The sequence below is a fragment of the Diceros bicornis genome, chromosome 25 (assembly GCF_020826845.1).
Source record: "Diceros bicornis minor isolate mBicDic1 chromosome 25, mDicBic1.mat.cur, whole genome shotgun sequence".
NCBI lineage: Eukaryota > Metazoa > Chordata > Mammalia > Perissodactyla > Rhinocerotidae > Diceros > Diceros bicornis.
Genome location: NC_080764.1, coordinates 21,927,516 through 21,947,216, shown reverse-complemented (window position 1 = coordinate 21,947,216; position 19,701 = coordinate 21,927,516). Strand labels below are relative to the sequence as shown.

At 37.2% G+C, this 19,701-nt stretch overlaps 1 protein-coding gene across 1 annotated transcript in view; it reads left to right on the top strand.

The window, feature by feature from the left end:
- Positions 1-19,701, top strand: part of UTP20 (UTP20 small subunit processome component) — a 99,229-nt gene that overhangs the window by 47,343 nt on the left and 32,185 nt on the right. Inside the window, exons 28-38 of the mRNA XM_058568572.1 lie at positions 5,474-5,617; positions 6,308-6,387; positions 10,001-10,218; positions 10,730-10,874; positions 12,401-12,488; positions 13,390-13,533; positions 13,729-13,779; positions 14,110-14,262; positions 15,735-15,890; positions 16,233-16,373; positions 16,813-16,950. Of these exons, the coding sequence (XP_058424555.1) occupies positions 5,474-5,617; positions 6,308-6,387; positions 10,001-10,218; positions 10,730-10,874; positions 12,401-12,488; positions 13,390-13,533; positions 13,729-13,779; positions 14,110-14,262; positions 15,735-15,890; positions 16,233-16,373; positions 16,813-16,950 (1,458 nt within the window). The remainder of the gene's footprint in view (positions 1-5,473; positions 5,618-6,307; positions 6,388-10,000; positions 10,219-10,729; positions 10,875-12,400; positions 12,489-13,389; positions 13,534-13,728; positions 13,780-14,109; positions 14,263-15,734; positions 15,891-16,232; positions 16,374-16,812; positions 16,951-19,701) is intronic.

The following is a 19,701-nucleotide window of genomic DNA, read 5'->3' as shown; positions in this document are numbered from 1 at the left end:
GTGCCATAGCGGTAAAGTGCGTGTGCTCCGCTGCTGGCGGCCCAGGTTCGGTTCCCAGGCGCGCACCGATGCACCGCTTGTCAGACCATGCTGTGGTGGCGTCCCACATAAAGCAGAGGAAGATCAGCACAGATGTTTGCTCAGGGCCAGTCTTCCTCAGCAAAAAAAGAGGAGGATTGGCATGGATGTTAGCTCAGGGCTGATCTTCCTCACAAAAAATAAATAAATAAATAAATAAATAAAGTACATTCGCATTGTCATGCAACCAACCTCCAGAACTCTTTGGAAAAAAAATGCAAATTATATCAAGTGTATATTTTAAAAGGAGGTGAAATAGTAGGGAGTGAGTTAATTCTGTATAGGTCTCAGAAACCAAAGTCAGGGATGGTTGAGCCAATGTTTCTTAGATTTTAATTTCAAAAGTCGAGAGGTGTAGGACATCTTCCAGCTCTCATCTGTTCAGAATGGTTGGAGAATGAATAGAATACTGTTAGCATCATCCTTGTTATTTCGAGATAGAGTTGCTCAGAGCTCTTTTAAAAGTAAATGCTTGCCTACTATAAGTCCAGTGTGTGAATAAAGGTAAGCAGCAAGATCAGGCAAGACAAGCCAACTGGCTAACTGCCAAGGGGCTTCAGGAGGAGGTGCTCACTAAGTATTTTCTGAACTGTATTAAAGACTGTATTTATGTTCTGTTGAAACAGGTATGTGGATATAATTCTACTCTTTGGAGTTTACAGAAATGTAATGTCTTTATGGACTGAAGGTTTCTTGGAGAAAATGGGATTTGAACTGAAGATCCAGACTCAGACTTCTGCTGTTGATCCTCAGTTAATGATAAACAGGCACAGTTTTAATTTGGCTAAAATTCATTTCATTTGATTTATGGATGTGCCTGATGAACTGCCTCTCACATATGGCCATGATCACTGAAAATTGACAACCAAAATTTTATGTTGCTTTTTTGGGCTATGCATAAATATAGATCTGCTTTTGTAATGAAATAATATCCCCTGATTACCAAGATCCAGAGGTTTAGAACACACTTTCCATTTTGGTAGGCACCATTTTGTTTTCCTCCTCATTCTTTCTTTCATTCCTTCAGTGAATATTAGTTGAGCCCCTACGAAGTGTCAGGCACTATTCTAAGCACTGGGTATGGAGCAGGAAACAAAGCAAAGAGAAGTTCTTGTCCATTTATTTATTCAGTAAATACTTACTACATATCTACCACCTACCAGACATTGTTCTAGGTGGGGAATGAGGTAAGGACTCAGTATTATGAGGAGAAAAATAATAAATAAATACACAAATAATTAGAATAATGTCAGATGGCGGTAAGTTCTAAGAGGAAAATAGAATGAGACCCATCTACAGATCTCTGAAAATCATTCTCTATGTAGCACTTCCCTCTCCAGTACTCTGCCCTGTGAATGCTGGCCCCCTTGGCCTCCCCAAGCCACACAACTCTGTCTTCTCATCCTGGGAAGGTCGCAGGATTCTGCCTGGCTCTTCCTTTCTGCACTAATGCCTGAAACTCTCCAGGCAGGAAGCTGGGAATGTGTAGGATTCACCTCATTTGTTCCCTTCTCGGGGCTTGCTGTCCTCTGCTGCCTGCTGTCCAGTATCTAAAATGCAGTGTGGCATACACTCAGTGCAGTTTTTCAGTTGCTTGGGAGGGAAGGCTAAATCTGGTCCCTGTTGCTCCATCTTGACAACAAGCAGAAAAACCACCAGAAAGGAGCGGGCAGAACAGTCCTCCAACTAAAACAGGGCTAGGAACAGCTCATGTTCCCAACAGCCAGAGCAGAAACCTGGTAATACCCAGGGCATCAGGGAGAGTCCTCAGCAGGAGGTTGCCTCAGCAGTGGAGCCAGATTAGCCCTGTAATAAAGGCTGCTCTGGCATCGCCTAACAAGGCTTAAAAATATCAAACTTGTTCCAAGTAAATTAACCACATCCCAGAACAAAACTCAAAAATTTGAGTGATTTAAATGGAAATGAAAGTTACAGTGTTTGACATCCAGTCAAGCTGTACCAGGCATGCCAAGAAGGAGGAAAATTTTACTCATAATGAAGAGAAAATACAATCAATAGAAGCAGATTCAGAAATGACACAGGTGATAGAATTAGACAAGGACTTAAAACAGCTATTAGAAATACACTCCATATATTCAGGAAAGTAGAAGAAAGCATGAGCATGTTGAGGAGAGACATAAAGATGTGAAGAATTTAAAATAAAATGAGGGAATATGATAGGAGGTGACCAAACTGGGGGTGGATGAGTGCTGCTTTTACTTTGGTGGTCAGGGTCCTCTCTAAGGAGGTGATACTTGAGCTTACACCTGCCCACCCATGAGAAGGACATTTCAGGCAGAGAAAATGACTAGTAGCACAAAGTCCTTGCGGTGGAACAATCTTGGCACATTCTAAGAACAAATGGAAGACTGAGATGGCTAGCGCACAAGGAGTGGGAAGAATCATATAAGATGAGGTCAAGGAGTAGCTAGGTCTTCGTGGGCTCTGAGGAGGAGCTGGGTTTACTTCTGAGTGTCGTGGGAAACCTCTGAGGGGTTTGAACAAGGGAGTGATACGGTCTGCTTGATGTTTGAAAAATGTCACTTTGCTTTGTGGAAAAGAGGCTGTGAGGGGCCAAGAGTAGAAGCTGAAAAGAAGTCTTAGACAGTTTTTTCTCTATGTTATATGAGAGCTTCAGGGCTATAGGGGGAATTATGTGAGAATTTTCATTTTTGCCTTATAGTGAGTGATAGTGACTTTACCTAGACACGGATATATTAAATCAGGAAAAGTTAGAGGTTTTTTAAACCCTCTATAAGTCCTCTGACTTTCTGGTTAATTTAGAAGAAGTTACTCAGTAACTCAGCCTTACTCCCGAGTCAACAATCAGTAACTCAGAGGATCATTTATGCAATTTCACAGTTCATTAGTTAGTGAAGTGCCAAGGTTCTTGACAGACAGGGCTTTCCTTCTTTTTGTCTTTTGGTTCTTGGATGAGTCCAAAGAATTCTTTGAAGTGCTGTCCTGAATTATTGCACAGTAATATTGCTTAAGTGAGTTAAAGTTCTACATTTGTGTGTTTGAGCTAAGTTATACATTTACTTTTTTGTATCTTTCAGATCCTCCAAGGAATTGACTGACACTGAAATGTGTATAGTGAGGGTTGTTTTGGTTTGGTTTTATTTTTTTTTGTACATTTAAACAATGGAGTAACTTGTAAATGTATATAAACTCAGTCATATTGACTATTCCTCCAGGAACTAAAGTCTGCAATTGCCTATTTTCAGGGTTTTTCTCCAGTTTATTCCCAACAGTTATTGAGTAAACGGGGCAGCTGGCACTGTGGTTACAGAAGTGAATAGAACGTGCAGATCCTACCTGATGGGGAGGAGGGCTGGTGGAACTGGGGAGAAGGTGAGGGGTGTCTGGTGTGGCATCATATTTGCTAAGGTCAGTTTCTTACTTGCTCCAGGGGATCATGATACCATGTTTTTTCAAATATCAGTAATAATTGTTATCTTTCACCAAACACAGTACAGCTGATAATGAAAATATTGCCAGTAGAATTGGAGCAGAACAGAATGAATTCTGTGTCACCTTTTGTGCTTGCCTATCATTTCCTCTGTCTTTGTAACTTGTACAATCAGATAATTAGCCAAAAGTAGATGGTAGAAACTTGATGGGTATGTGAAATATCATGATTCCTCAGACTTGCACAGCAAATTAATGACATCCTTGTTCCTATTCACCTAAATTTAAAATATGCTGTTTCCGATTCAAATACTTCTGTTGATCAGAGTATCAGGTTTTCATGACAAATAACTTCCCTATTAGTTTTCCTCACGATATCTTGGCCATATGACTTGATATTCACTATATTAGAGCATTCGTGTTGTCTTTATAAATTTCAGGGTGGTTTTTAGATTTTGATGTAGGCAATTAAGGTCGTATGTAAAAGTAAGTTGCCACTTATGTCTCCAGAGCCCACAGTATATTAATCAAGTGGAAAAACAGTTAGAGGTTGAATCTTCCCCCATTTGTTTGGTTTTTACAAAATTCTGTGCTTGGGAGAAATCTCTTCTCAAATTTATAGTTCCTCATCTATCAGATATCTTTGGCATTTTCAGTCTCCCACATAATTTAATAAATTTTCCTTCAGTAAGATTTTAAGTTGGTGGTCTAGTGGTTAAGATCCGGCACTCTCACCACCATGGCCCAGGTTGGTTTCCTGGTCAGGGAACCATGCCATCCATCTGTTGGTTGTCATACTGTGGCAGCTGCATGTTGCTGTGATGCTGAAAGCTATGTCACTGGTATTTCAAATACCAGCAGGGTCACCCATGGTGGACAGGTTTCACCAGATTAAGACAGACTGAGAAGGACCTGGGCACCCACTTCCAAAAAAATTGGCCATGAAAACTCTATGAATAGCAGCAGAGCATTGTCTGATATGGCGTCAAAAGACCAGGCAGGTTTCCACTCTGCTGTACACAGGGTCGCTAGGATTCAGATTGACTCAAAGGCAATAACAACAACAACGATTTTAAGTTGAGGTCAGGACTATGGCTATCATACCATTGGACCCATTGGTGGGAGCTCAATAAATTGTTCTACTCTGAGCCTGGACAAAGTGGCTGCATGTTTGTGATTTTATAACTCATAGGGAAGGAAATGCCAGTAGAAGTAGCAATATCTATTGTAAAAGAAGTTTGCTGTTAATTCACATCCACCCACTCCAGCCTCTGTGCCTCTAGATAGACAAAGCTTGTTTTTTTCCAAATTGTATTTTTCTTTGAACTATATATTTTGAGATCTTCACGTGCCTTAATTCAGTTGCCTCATTCTCTTTTACTGCATGAAGTATTCCACTGTATGGAGAGACCATAAATTTTTTAACTAGTCCCCTAGACTAATTTTAACAAGAATAATTGAAAACTCCTAGTCTTAAAAAAGGTAAAAAATAATACAAGTATGAAAACAAAAAAGAAAGTGACTTTCATTTAAAACGAAGGTCTAATATATTTTTTTCTAATCTAAGGTATTGTGATGGCAAAAAAAGTTTTGTTTAGAATGTTCTGTTCATAGGAAGAAATCAGAATTTTATTTGAGACAATTACTTGAATAAAAAAGTAAAACAATGTAGAACACAAAACAGCTGTTCCAGTTGTGATTTTTTTTTCCCTTTAAGAACACTCTAGTGTGGTTTACTGGGCAATGATAACGGAACACATCTCACCATTGGATTTTTTAAGTCTCTGCTTTCCCATCTTGTTCAATGAGAAAAGCAATGACTTTCTCAGTTGACATTTCCATGTGAATCAGAGCCAAAGTCAGCAGACTTAATAACAGGATTTCCAGTTTGATTCTTAGCAATCTGAATGCTAAGAGTGCCTCCCTGAGGAGTCAAGGATAAAAATGATGTATATTTTTGTAATAGAAGATCTTTGTTTTACAGATACAGCTGAGGTTTATTAACCCACTGAAAAGTTTGAGACGTCTTGGAATCAAAATGGTGACTGATATCTTTTTGGATTGGGAGTCCTATCAGTTCAGAACAGAAGAAATTGATGCTGTATTTCATGGTGCGGTTTGGCCCCAGGTAAACCTTGATTTCTACATTCTGCCTAGATACCTTCTGCTGCTTTTGTTGAATACCTTTCCTGGTCTTTTCTTTTATATCGAGCCTTTCTTTATTTCTGGAAGTTTCAGAACACTTTTCTTTGCCTCCACTACCACCGGAAAGCTCAAGAGCTAGTTTCTCCAGTGCCATGGCATTTATACTTAAGGCTAATTTGAATATGATTGTGTCTCTTAAGCAAATGTAACATAACTTTTGTAGCAGGTCCCATGATATGCCTCTGGATCTTGACAGTCACAAGGGAAATACACAGGTATTTTTGTTACATATTCCTTGTTTGATTTCTCTGGTTGTAACAACTTGATGATGATAACTGGTGTAGTTATAGCTAGGAAGACTGTTGGAGAGACTTGATTTTAGGAAAAATTTATAACTGCTTGAGCTCTGTCACTTCTGGTCTACTGAAACCTAAAGTACTTGGTTCCTTTCAAGTGTCTAGCACTTCCATGCGCTATCTTGGCGGTTTTTCCTGAGTAGATGTTATTTTGGATTCCTTTATTTTTTCCTCAGCTGTCCTTTAAATGTTAATCTCTGTCCTTTGGCTCTTTTATCCTCTGGTGTGGTCTCTGTGCTTGTTCTGCTTTTAGTTGTTTTTTTCTACAGTTGTGTATAGGTTTTCATGTTGCATTCTGTTTTTGTTTTGTGTCCTAGATCAGCAGGCTTGGATCTGAGAGTCAGTATTCTCCCACTCCTCTGCTGAAGCTAATCAGCATCTGGAGCAGAAATGCAAGGTATAACCTTTTTGTTTTCAAGTGTTTTAGACACATCTAGTCAAAATTAGTCAGGAGAACTAATAATTTATTATCTTTCCATAGTGAACTACTATAGGTGCAGATACAGAGAGTAGTAAGGCAGCTAAATCTGAAAATAGACAGTGTAAAGAAAAATACAAGTTGCTGAACAATATGTATAGTGTGATCCAGGAAAAATGCCGTGCATGTGTGTAAATAGAAAATGAAATAGAAAATGTCTGGAGGGATACATGAGAAACTGTTAATGTTACCATAGCATGTGGAGGTTTGGGTGGGCCAGAGAGGGGAAGGGAGACTCTTCATGATACATCTTTGGAGTGTTTAAATTATTTATAATTTAAAAAAGGAAAAAAATAGGTAAAATAACATTTTGCAATTTAATGTGAATAAAAACTGTAGTGTGTATATTATATCAAAATTTACACATTTTTGCTGTTTTTACAGTTTCATTAAAACTTGAAAATTAGAAGTATTGGAGTTGATAGGGATGTTGTTCCAATGTGTAATAATTCTGTGAGCAGTTTGATTTGGCCTGGCAAAGGGAAAAACAGAATGTGAAACACACCAGATAATTATATCAGCACATAAATATTATCATTTTTTGCACGCTTGATTGAAAATAAAAGCTGATTGTAATTTGGCATGCTTTGTCTTTTTCCCAATGCCCACTTAAAATCAGAAAAATTTCATAGGCTTTTTAGATTTTCTAGACATCTTATATTCTTTGTAAAACTCCATCTAAATATACATACAGCTCTCATGGTCATAAGTTGTGTATCCTTTTGAGGACATTATGAGCTGTTAACAGGATCTTCATCTACTGATGGTTCAGAGATGCTGTGTTACAGACCAAATGCATAATTACTGAGGAGTGTGGAAACTTGACCTATGTTGTTTATCTCAGTGATGGAAACAGACTTAAGTTTGCCCTGATCTGTTTTGAAGAATGAAAGACAAAATAAAAGAAAACGTTTTATTATTGTTCAGTAATGTTAAAATCTTGGCATCGGTTTTTACAAAATTGGAATCATACTGTATAACCAGCTTTTGATTTTGTTTTTTTCATGTACCATTATGGCATGAACATTTCCCCATGTCATTAAATAGTCTTCAAAAACAAACGAAGACCTTGACACTCTTCCTCGGTAAAGCCTGTTTTAATTTTACTGGTAGGAAGGGTTCTTTTCATTTATTTCCCAATTTAAGAAAGCAGTTACATGTCTTGTTTTATCACTAGACATTTATAAGCAGCACTTTAGGCATATTTAAGAAATGTTTTATAGTTGTGTAATTTTATGCAAATAAGCCATAATGAACTTTCATCCAAGAAGACTTTACAATAGTGACTCAGTTTTGTATTAGTTGCGTCCTTACTCAAGGTATAGATCCACATCATTGGATGCCACTTCATTCTCTTCTGCAATTCCTCTCTCATTCTTGGTTGGAGAAAAATAGAAGTCACACAGCAATAGAGGCAGTAGGCACCAGAGCTTTTTTTCTTTTCTGTGTAACACACTTACCTGAAAGAAATCTTTAGAAGGGTTGACTTCCCTTGAAATCTCCACAGCAATAGCTGTGCGTTATGTAGTTGTGTGTGGAAGAATTAATGAATGAAAATTTCAGAACCACTTGATAGGAATGTTACTTTTCAATAAAAAAATCAATTTTTGTGTTGAAGTATGGCTACAGTTTACATAATGTCAATCAGACATTTAAGCAGGTTTTCATCTACAGAGAATTCTAGCATTTTATTTTGTATTTGGATAAATGCAGGTAGATCTGAACTATAGCCAATATCTTTAAGCTTACAACTTAGGTTAAATTGTCTCAGAAATTGAGTGAACTCAGGACAACAAACACTTGCATACTAACTAGAGTGATCATATAATCTATTGTCCCAACGGAAACATTCCTCAGGGTGAAAAGAGATGCTATGAATAATTAAGCCAAAATAACCAGCATGAACTGGGAGTGTCCCTGGCTACTCTCTCAACAGCTGCTCTGGTTCTGACCACCATGACCTCTGTGTGGCTCAGTCTCTTCCTTCTCTGGGCTCTTTCCACTCCTGGAAGGCTCTATGATCACATGCTGCCTTTATTGCACTCATCTCTCTTCTTAGCTTACCTACCTAAAGCTCCTTAAGGGCAAAGACCATTTTGCATTTGTTGTATCTTCCTCCGCAGAGGGTTACCCCTCTTAAACCATGGTTAGTTGGTATTGACTGCATGTTGAATGAGTGATTGAAATTTTTGATTCAGCCATATACTTAAGCGTGGAGCATGCCCAGTGTACTATGGCATCAAGTTATATTGCTGTTCAAAAAACACAGTTTGGTCACTTAGCACTTGCATTGGATTTGAATGGGCTCTTACTAGGACCTTGCCAGCAGTTGAAAGCAGTTCCCTCACTTTTTTTGCTTGAAAAATTTTAAGATAACATACAGCATAGTGGTTAAGAGTACAGTCTTTGAAGCCACACAAACCTAACTTCAAATCCTAACACCACTGTGTCTCCTTAGGCAAGGTTGGCGTCTTTGAGTCTCAGTTTTGCTACCTGTAAAATGGAAGTAATAACAGTACCAATCTCATTGATAATAGAGATGATAATATGTAAAGCATCTTGCATGCTGCCTGCCCATGCTATGCCCAATATCTGTTGGGCAAAGATGTATATTGGGCCTGCCCCGTGGCTTAGTGGTTAAGTGCGCGCACTCCGCTGCTGGCAGCCTGGGTTCGGATCCTGGGTGTGCGCCGACACACCGCTTCTCTGGCCATGCTGAGGCCGCGTCCCACATACAGCAACTAGAAGGATGTGCAGCTATGACATACAACTATCTACTGGGGCTTTGGGGGAAAAATATAAATAAATAAAATTATTTAAAAAAAAAGATGTATGAATATAACCTCTTACAATTTTTCTATCAGTTTGTCAGTACTAAGTACGTTAAAGTGCTTGAACCCTTTTTCTAGTGATGATGAATTGATAAAGCCAAACTATCTGAATTTTTGTTTGACTTTCCTACTAATTGTTAGGATTGCGTCTCTGAGTGTAAAACAGCTGCTAGTTTGCCCTTGGCTGGAAAGCCTTTGTGCTCTCTACCTGTATCAGTGTGTTTCCACTGGGGGGGATGCTTATATCATTGGAGATGGATTCATCTACCTCCCCTGACAGATGATCTTGATCTCTGAATGTTGTGTATCCTGACACAGCAAGTGTTTGTTTGGTTTGTACTCCTAATTCCCATGTTGTAGTACATTGGTTTTTATGTGAGTGTATAACCATTCGCATTCTAGAAGGCTTATAATTGAAAAACAGGCTGTCTTCAATACGTTTCTTTTAGAAAGGGCTTAGACTGTGGTTCAAATCTCAGCTCTACCACTTAGCAGCTTAATTGCTTATGTTTGTTAGATACCTAGGATTATTATCCATCAAATTTTAGATTTTAAAGCAATTTCCCCTTTGAGTAATCTTATTCGTGTTGATACACACACACATATATTTGTTGAACAACACGAAAATTCATATGGAACATGTTTTTAGAAATAAACCTACTGAGAAATGTGATGACTATTTCAGTGTTTTTTTCTTGCAGATATTTCCCTTTCCTGGCTAAACAGAAACCTGGGCACCCAGAATGTGACATCCTGACCAATGTTTTTGCAATTCTCTCAGCAAAGAATCTCTCTGAAGCCACAGCTAGTGTTGTGATGGAAATAGCTGATGACCTTCTTAACCTTCCAGATTTTGAGCCCACAGAAACAGTTTTGAGCTTGCCAGTAACTGGATGCGTATACACAGAAAGTGCAGATGGTATGTATGCTGTACAAAACACATGATTCTTAGACTTCTGAGGTAGCGTTTGTTCCCTCAGAAAGGAAAAAGTCAATAGAATTTGATTCTTAATAGTTTATGCAATTAAAAGAGTTTCTTTTCTCTAGGAATTAATACCAATTCATATAAACTGAATTTTCTTTGCAGTACTAGAAATTCAGATTACTTACGGTCTGGAAAGCTCAACTATCCTTCAGGAAATTATCAAATGATTCCCACTATCATGTCTCTGAATTCTTCCTTCCATATTATCCTAACAGTTCTTTTGCTATTACCAAAAATCGTTGAAATAAAGCCTCAGGGGTCTCGTATATAAATTTTTAATTTAGCTAATGGTGTAGCTATTTGACTAAGAAGAAAGTTATTTAATCTTTAAAGTTGAAATTTAAGTTTCATGGTAATTGAGTGCTTTCCTTGTCTGTCATTATGAAGATACTGTACAATTATCCTTTAAGAGAATAGTTAATTAAAATCAAAACATTTATTTCAGAGTCTATCACAACAGGAGGACGATTAATTCTACCTCATGTACCTGCAATTCTCCAGTATCTCAGCAAAACCACAATAAGTGCAGAAAAGGTGAAAAAGAAAAAGAATAGGGCACAAGTCAGTAAGGAACTCGGCATTCTTTCAAAGTAAGTGATATATTGGTCCTTAAAAGTTAACATTACCATTGTGGTTTTAATGTTTTTTAAAAATTATATCTGGTTTTTCCATGGTTTTAACATGGTAATAAGAAGCCAAAAAGGTCTTCAGTATTTTAAATGCCCTCCCTTTTTAAGTTAATGTAGGATTGTTTCTCTGCTGGAGTATTCATTGGAAACCTTTTATGGCCTCTGCCTTCAATTAATTATTAAAGAGAACAGACTTTTCAAAATTCTAAAGTACACTGATAGATTTGCTTGTTTCTTAGCCTTTGCTTGTTTTGTTCAATTAAGATTTTGAGTTACATGAGATCACAGTTTTGATTTTTTTTATTTTAATTGATAAAAGTTAAAAGAGCAGGTTGTTTTGTTTGTTTTTAAGAGTCAAGAAGATCTTGCAAGAGTTTTTAAAGATTCTCTTTGGCAACAGACCTAATAGTATGTAATTGTGATTTCTAGAAAGTGGAAGGTTGGTAAACCTGAGCAAAAAATGATTGTCTTAAACTCTCAGTTGTTATAGGACTTGGTTGTGGAAAGTTTATTTTTTCTGTTACTTTGGGCAACAACAACAAAAAGTGATATACTAGAATCTTCCAGAAACATTTTTTTTTATTTTTGTTTGTGAGGAAGATCAGCCCTGAGCTAACATCCATGCTAATCCTCCTCTTTTTGCTGGAGAACAGCTCTGAGCTAACATCTATTGCCAATCCTCCTTTTTTTCCCCAAAGCCCCAGTAGATAGTTCTATGTCATATTGCACATCCTTCTAGTTGCTGCATGTGGGACGCGGCCTCAGCATGGCCGAAGAAGCAGTGCGTCTGTGCGCGCCCAGGATCCGAACCCGGGCCACCAGCAACGGAGCGCGCGCCGCTAAGCCACGGGCCGGCCCAGAAACTTTTTTTTTAAATGTTTTACTTATGCTATTGTATTTCTGAGTTATGCAAAATGGGAAACCACACTAAATACTTTAACTCATTAAATTTTATCACAGGCTATGTGCTAATGAAAAGATGATGAGCGAGATTAGGCACCAGAAAGACCAGGGTTTGAAAGACCTGCTCTATCTCTTCCTAGCTGTGTGACATCAACTGCTCTGAGTCTCAGTTTTCTCCAGGCAAAACGGGGCTATTAATTCCTACATTGTAGGGCTGTTGTGGGAGTTAAATTGAAATAATCTACATAAAGCGTTAAACAAGTCTTGACCCTTAAAAATGTTATTTCTGCAAAATAAGAAATTACTAATTGCCAGATTATAGCGTTGGAGTTTGCTATAACCCAGCTACACAATCAGATGTTACAAAAGAAATAGAGTAGTAGCCATGAGCCTAAATTGGAGAGAAATAAGAGTGAGTGAGCACTGCTAAATAACTGAGTTAAACTTTTTATACATGCGCACATACTTAGAAGCCACCTGTGTCCTTTGTCGCTGATGTTTTTCTACAAAAGTTTAACTTCTTAGAGGAATACTCTTAACTTGTTGTATATCTTCCTTACATATCAGTTTTTTTCCTTCTCTAGGATCAGCAAGTTTATGAAAGACAAAGAACAAAGTTCTCTACTCATTACACTTCTCCTTCCTTTCCTGCACCGTGGCAATATTGCTCAGGTATAAATTCATAGGACATTTACTTTGTCTTTGAATTGACACTTTACCAGTAGGTTTATTTGTGCACAATAATTTTACGGGTTAGATTCTGTGATGTATTTGTCCCGAAATATTTGTGTAAAGACTATACAGAAACATAAAACTTAATAAAGGAGAAAAATTGGGACAGAAATAGGAATGGGGGCAGGCAAGAAGGTAGAGACATCATCATCTACCGTAACAGTAAAAATCGTCTACCTAAACAGTATCTAACTATAACATCTACCTTTGTTTTCCTGTTTGGCTTCTAATCCATTTCAAGATTTTTTTTTTCCTCTCTGACTTTAATCAATAACAAACCTGGAACCCAAGAAGTGCATTGTATAATCTTAAATATGGATCACAGTGGCAAAACTGAATGAAAAATCACATTGTTTTAACATTCAGACATAGCTGAGAGTTTCTGATATGATTTTCAAACTGTAGTTCAGCCTTGATTTAAAGAGTCTTCCCATGGCTCAAACTCATGTATAAGGCCTTAGTAGATATACTGAACATCTCTTACCACATTGTAATTTGGTGTAGAAGACCACAGATCTGCAGACAACCAGAAGTGTGTATTTTTCTTTGGCAAGCTCGTTTTTCTTGGCTCTTTTTTTTACTAGAAAATAGAAGGAATTATGTTTTGAAACTATGCATATTTTCCATTAGAATTAAAGGAGGAAACTGTTAATGGATGTTATTGTGGGTTTTACGTTAAGTTAAAAGGCTAAGAACTTTTTAAAGACTATGAAATAACTTTTTCAATTACTGTTTTTACTTCTTGTTCATAGTTATTTGTTTTCTGTGCTGTCATCTTAAAGCTAAGTCGATCAGTTTTATAAATTACTGAAATATGATTCTCTTAATATTTTTTCTTAAGGATACAGAGATTGATATTCTGGTGACGGTACAAAACCTGTTAAAACATTGTCTGGAGCCTACAAGCTTCCTTAAATCTCTAGCAAAACTCTTCTCTGTTATTAAGAACAAGTTGTCAAGACAGTTGCTTTGTACAGTGTTCCAGGTCTGTAATATTCATTTTTACTCCAAATCACCCCTTTTTAAAAAGATAACTGTGGCATGTAAAGCATGTTAGCAGCTTTCTTGGTGTCCATGTGCTGTTTCTACATAAATTTGTTGGAGGCAGGGAGTTGAAGGGAGGAGGGCAGAAAAGTTAAGGCTTTATTCACTAAAAATATACTGTTTTCATTTCTTTTAGACTCTTTCTGATTTTGAGAGTGGATTAAAATATATTACTGATGTTGTCAAGGTAAGAAAGAAAATCTTATTTCTCTTTTACTTCAAAAGTATTATCATTTTTGTTTATTTAAGATTTCTAGGGCCGGCCCCGTGGGTTAGCGGTTAAGTGCACGCACTCCGCTGCTGGCAGCCCGGGTTCGGATCCCGGGCGCGCACCGACGCACCGCTTCTCCGGCCATGCTGAGGCCGTGTCCCACATACAGCAACTAGAAGGATGTGCAGCTATGACATACAACTATCTACTGGGGCTTTGGGGGGAAAATAAATAAGTAAAATCTTTTTAAAAAAAAAAAAGATTTCTATACCTTCATTTATATGGTTTCAATGGCATTTCTCGTAGCTTAACGCCTTTGATCAAAGACATCTTGATGATATCAACTTTGATGTTCGCTTCTCGACGTTCCAGACCATCACCTCTTATATTAAAGAGATGCAAACCGTGGATGTTAACTACCTGATTCCAGTTATGCATAATTGTTTCTATAATCTGGAGGTAGGTTGTTATAGCAAAAATTTATGAATTGTTTTTTATTGTTTTGGTAATGCAACTCCATGACCTAATGTCTTCATTTGTGTTTTGAGGAGAACAAGTTTTGTTTTTTTTTTTTGTGAGATCAGCCCTGTGCTAACATCTGCCAATCCTCCTCCTTTTTTTGCTGAGCAAGACTGGCCCTGGGCTAACATCCGTGCCCATCTTCCTCCACTTTATATGGGATGCCGCCACAGCATGGCCTGCCAAGCAGTGCATCGGTGCGTGCCCGGGATCCGAACCAGTGAACCCTGGGCCACCGCAGTGGAGCACACACACTTAACCGCTTGCACCGCCGGGCCAGCCCGAGAACAAGGGTTTTTAGTATAAAATTTCTTTCAGTTGAAGAATATTTTGTTTGGCAAAGACCATATTGTTATTCTCATGATTTGAGAAACAAATATCTTGAATAAAATAATATATGTAGAAGCACTTTGAAAAGTCAAAAAGCTGTATGTTAGAATAGGGAAATCTGTAGAGACAGAAAGTAAATTACCGGTTACGAGGGGTTGTAGGGGGAGGGATGAATGGGGAGTGACTTCTGATTGGTACAGGATTTCTTTTGGGGGTGATAAAAATGTTCTGAAGTTAGATAGTGTGGTGGTTGCACAACCTTGTGAATATACTAAAAACCATTGAATTGTACACTTTAAAAGGGTGAATTTTATGGTATGTCAATTATATCTCAATTTTTCAATGTTATGTAACTATATTATTTGACAGTTTGCCCTCTTTTATTGATAGAGTGGAAATAAAAGGGGCTTGGACTATATTAAGTACCATGTTGCTGAACTGAATTAAAACCCAAAAATGGGGAAAATGAAACCCTTGATTCACAGTGAAGTGTGTCATGGCATCAATAATCTCTTTGTGGCATTTTATAGTTACTCATCTGATATTAAGGATTATGTAACATATGAAAAAGTAATCTCCCCATTTGGGACTCATTCTTCATATATCATGTCAAATTTCAACACAAGGGATTCTGAATCACTGCCTGGTGGGCTGAGTTGGGAATACTTTCTCCACACTCACTACCTACTTTCCTCAAACCAGGAACTCTAGTGCAACTAACCAGAATTATACCAGCCAACTGTGTCATTTTCAGTGATCACTTGTTATTAAATATTGAAAACTAGCTTAAGTGAACCTTTTGTTCTGTTTGCTTTGAGAAGTAAAACTAATTAAAAAGTCTATTTCACAGTATTTTCTGAAATTGAGTGGCACTTCTCATTAAGCATGATTTTTCAAAGTCACTTACTATGTTCCTCACAACTCTACGTTTGGTTCTTCCTTAGGAAGTACTTGTGGGACATTTCTTAGTAGAGATTTTTACACAGAACAATGGCAAAATTTTGTAAACTCTTCCATTGGGAAATAATATTCCATATTATAGTCATTACACAGAATAATTAGGAGTTTTTTCCTGTTTCCAGTTAGGAGACATGTCTTTGAGTGATAATGCCAGCATGTGCTTGATGAGTATCATCAAAAAGCTAGCTGCCTTGAACGTCACAGAGAAAGACTACAGAGAAATCATTCAGCGTTCACTCTTAGAGAAACTGAGGAAAGGATTGAAGAGCCAGACAGAGGTATTGGGGTTTGCAATTGTAACTTTTTCTTTTAAGTACTACTATCTGCGGTTTGGGGTTTTGTTTTTATTTTCCCCTACCTCTGCTGTTGTTGTCTAGAAAAGTGATAAGGATTAGTACATTTAATTAAAATCCTTAATTGCGTAAACATTCACCAAACTTTTGACAGGGAAGTGGGAATGGAAAGGAGGGCAGTCTCTTGTGATTTTATATAGTTTGTTTTTGCAGTGGGAATGTTTTACTTTTAAAAAAATTTTAATGGCTTTTTTTGTGTTTGTTCATATTATTTAGGAAGCAAATTCTTTTTAAAATTAAAAAAAAGATTTTTTTCTGAATTTGCAGAGTATTCAACAGGATTATACGACACTGCTTTCCTGTTTAATTCAAACCTTTCCAAATCAACCAGAATTTAAAGACTTGGTACAGCTTACTGATTGCCATGATCCAGAGATGGACTTCTTTGAGAATATGAAGCACATTCAGGTAGAAGGCAATTCTGCTTTTTTCTTGCCTATAAAATAGGCATTTCAAACACTTCTGTCTTATTTAAAAAGATATATTTTAATTTTCCAAAAAGTTTTAAGCTTCTCATTTCTTGGTCTTCATGATCAGCAGTCACATTTGCATAAGAGATGATCATTTCCTGGAGTCTGATTTCCTTGGTGGTGTCACAAACCACAATAATAGTGTCACTTTTCTCTGCCATTTCATAAGAAGTGTAAATGCTTTCGGATCCATTGTTAAACAAGTGCTATGGATTATGTCTCTGGAAGCAAATGAAGGCACAGGTGTTTGCTCATGTAACACATGGCCTGTATTTCACTCCTTTAATCTTTTCGTAGAAAAAGAACATGATACTGAAATAGAGCTAGTTGTAAGAGAGATTAATCAGTAACTAATTTGTATTTTATCTAACTCATAGATCCACAGAAGAGCAAGAGCCTTGAAGAAACTGGCAAAGCAACTACTGGAAGGCATAATCATGCTATCTTCTAAGTCTCTTCAGAATTACATCATGCCTTACGCCATGACTCCAATTTTTGATGAGAAAATGCTCAAGGTAGGGCATTAGATCTAGAAACCAGTAAACCTCTACCCTTACATACCATGACACACTTCCAAAATGTAGATGGGGTTGGTAGCATCCATATTGATGTTGTCACCATGATCAGAGGCTTAGAATAGGTCTAAAGCCCTTAGAATTGTGCCTGGCACATAGTAAATGCTCTATAAATGGTGGCTATTATTCTTATTTTCACTATTGTTAGCTTACAAAGGACAACCACAAAATATTTTCCCCTCTTAGAAATGATCACGTTACTAAGATGGCACTCTTTTATTTTTATATCATAGGGCTTAATTCTGGTAAGCTCCGCTAATCAGCAGAGTCATTGTTTTCCCAAATGGCTTATAAAAAATTAAATAAAACAATGGCTACCTCTTCTTTAGCACTGTACTGGATACAGGCACTATTCTAAGTACTTTAACATATAATCTTACTTCATCCTCACCGCAACTCAACCCTGTGGGGTAGGGACTGTTATCACTATTTTACAGCAGAATAAACTGAGAATAAGTGAGGTTATGTAACGTTCTCAAAAACACACGGTCAGAACTGGTATTTGAACTTAGGACTGTCTTTACCACTATACTACGCAGTGCCTAGAACAGTGCCTGGCACGTGGTAAGGACTTGATAAATATTTATTGATTAAATAGACTAATGAAAGACGGTGTCCAGAAATTCAAGTCTAACTGAGGTAATATCAGGATTTGTGACTTGAATTTATTCTGTGTTGATTATATGGTCTTGTGGAAGGATAGGTTTCCTCTATTGTTTCAGGATTTTCAAAAATTTTTGAAGAATTACCTAAGTAAATAAAAGAATACTCCCCTAAATTCCAGTTTAAAGAGCCAATGAGCACTACCAACTCAGAGTTTAATGGCAGTAAAATAGGAAAGAGGTGTGGGTGGAAAAAATAAATCATACTTAGCTTTGCTTGGTGTTAGCATGTTATATCTTTTTATAGTCTTTTATTTTTAAGCTATTTGTGACTTTACATTTAAAGTTGGTTTCTTGTAGGTAGTGTATAGCTGGGTCTTGCTTTTTTATCCAGTCTGACAGGCTCTGCCTTTTAATTGGTTTTATACCATTTACCTTCAATATGATTATTAACATGGTTGGGTTTAAATCTGTGATCTTCTTCTTTTTTTTTTTTAATGAGGTGTGCCCCATTTAACATTAACTTTTTTTTTTTTTTCCCCCCAAAGCCCCAGTAGATAGTTGTATGTCATAGCTGCACATCCTTCTAGTTGCTGTATGTGGGACGCGGCCTCAGCATGGCCGGAGAAGCGGTGCGTCGGTGTGTGCCCGGGATCTGAACCCGGGCCGCCAGCAGCGGAGCGCGCACACTTAACCGCTAAGCCACGGGGCCAGCCCTGTGATCTTCTTCTTTATTTTCCATTTGTCCCATTTTGTTCTTTCTTCTATTAGATTAATTGGATATTTTTAAATGATTTTATTTTATGTCTTTTGGCTTATTAGTTTATCATTGTGCTATTTTTTCAAAGGTTTTGCCTCTACATTAGTTTTAAACTACACAATACATTGTTATTTTTGCTCTAAACAGTCAAGTGTCTTTTAAAGAGATCTTTAAAAATAAGGAAAAGATCTTTTATATTTGCTTACATATTATAATTTCCACTGCTCTTCATTCTTTTGTGTAGATCCAGATATTCATCCTGTATCATTTTACTCCTGACAGGAAGACTTCCTCTAAATTTTTTGTAGTGCAGGTCTACTGGTGATGAATTCTTTCAGCCTTTGTCTGTCTTTTCTCATCTTTGTTTTTGAAAGATACTGTTTCTGGGTATAGAATTCTAGTTTTAACAGGCTTTTTTCTTTTCGTACTTTAAAAATATTGCTCTACTGTCTTCTGGCTTATGTCATTTCCAACAAGAAGTCTATCTTATTTACCTGTGTTCCTCTGAGTGTAATGTATCTTTTTTTTTTCTGGCTACCTTAAAAATTTTCCTTTTATATCACTGGTTTTAAGCCATTTGATTATGATGTGTCTTAATGTAGTTTCCTTTTTGTTTCTTGTGTTTGGGATTCATTGTGCTTCTTGGATCTGTAGATTTGTAGTGTTCATCAATCTTGGAGATTTTTCGCCATTATTTCTTTCAAGATATTTTTGGTTCCCCTTCTTTCCTTTGGAGACTCCAGTGTATATTAGGCCACTCAAAGTTGTGCTATAACTCACGGAGGTGCTTTTTTTTTTTAACAGTTTTTCTGTTTCTGTATTTCATTTTGTTTTATTTTTCTATTGTTAGGTCTTCAAGTTCACTTATCTTTTCTTCTACAGTGTCTCATCTGCTGTTAATCCCATCAAATGTACCCTCCCTCTCAGAATTGTCTTTTCCACCTCTAGAAGTTCAATTTGGGCGTTTTTTATATCTTATGTATCTCTTCTTAGCACGCTCATGCTTTCCTCTCCCTTCTTGATCATATGGAATATAGTTACATCAATTATCTTAAGATCTTTATCTACTAAATCTATCATCCGTGTCATTTCTGGGTCTGTTTCTATTGGTTGAATTTCCTTCTCATTAGAGATATTTTTCTGCTTCTTTCTATGCCTGCTAATTATTTATTAGATGCCAGACATTGTGAATTTTACCTTGTTGGGTGCTGGGTATATTTGTATTTAAGTATTCCTGAGAATTGTTCTGGGATGCAGTTAGGTTAGTTGTGAGTAGTCTGATCTTGAGGCTTGCTTTTAAGCTTTGTTAGGCAGGAACAGCCTATAGTC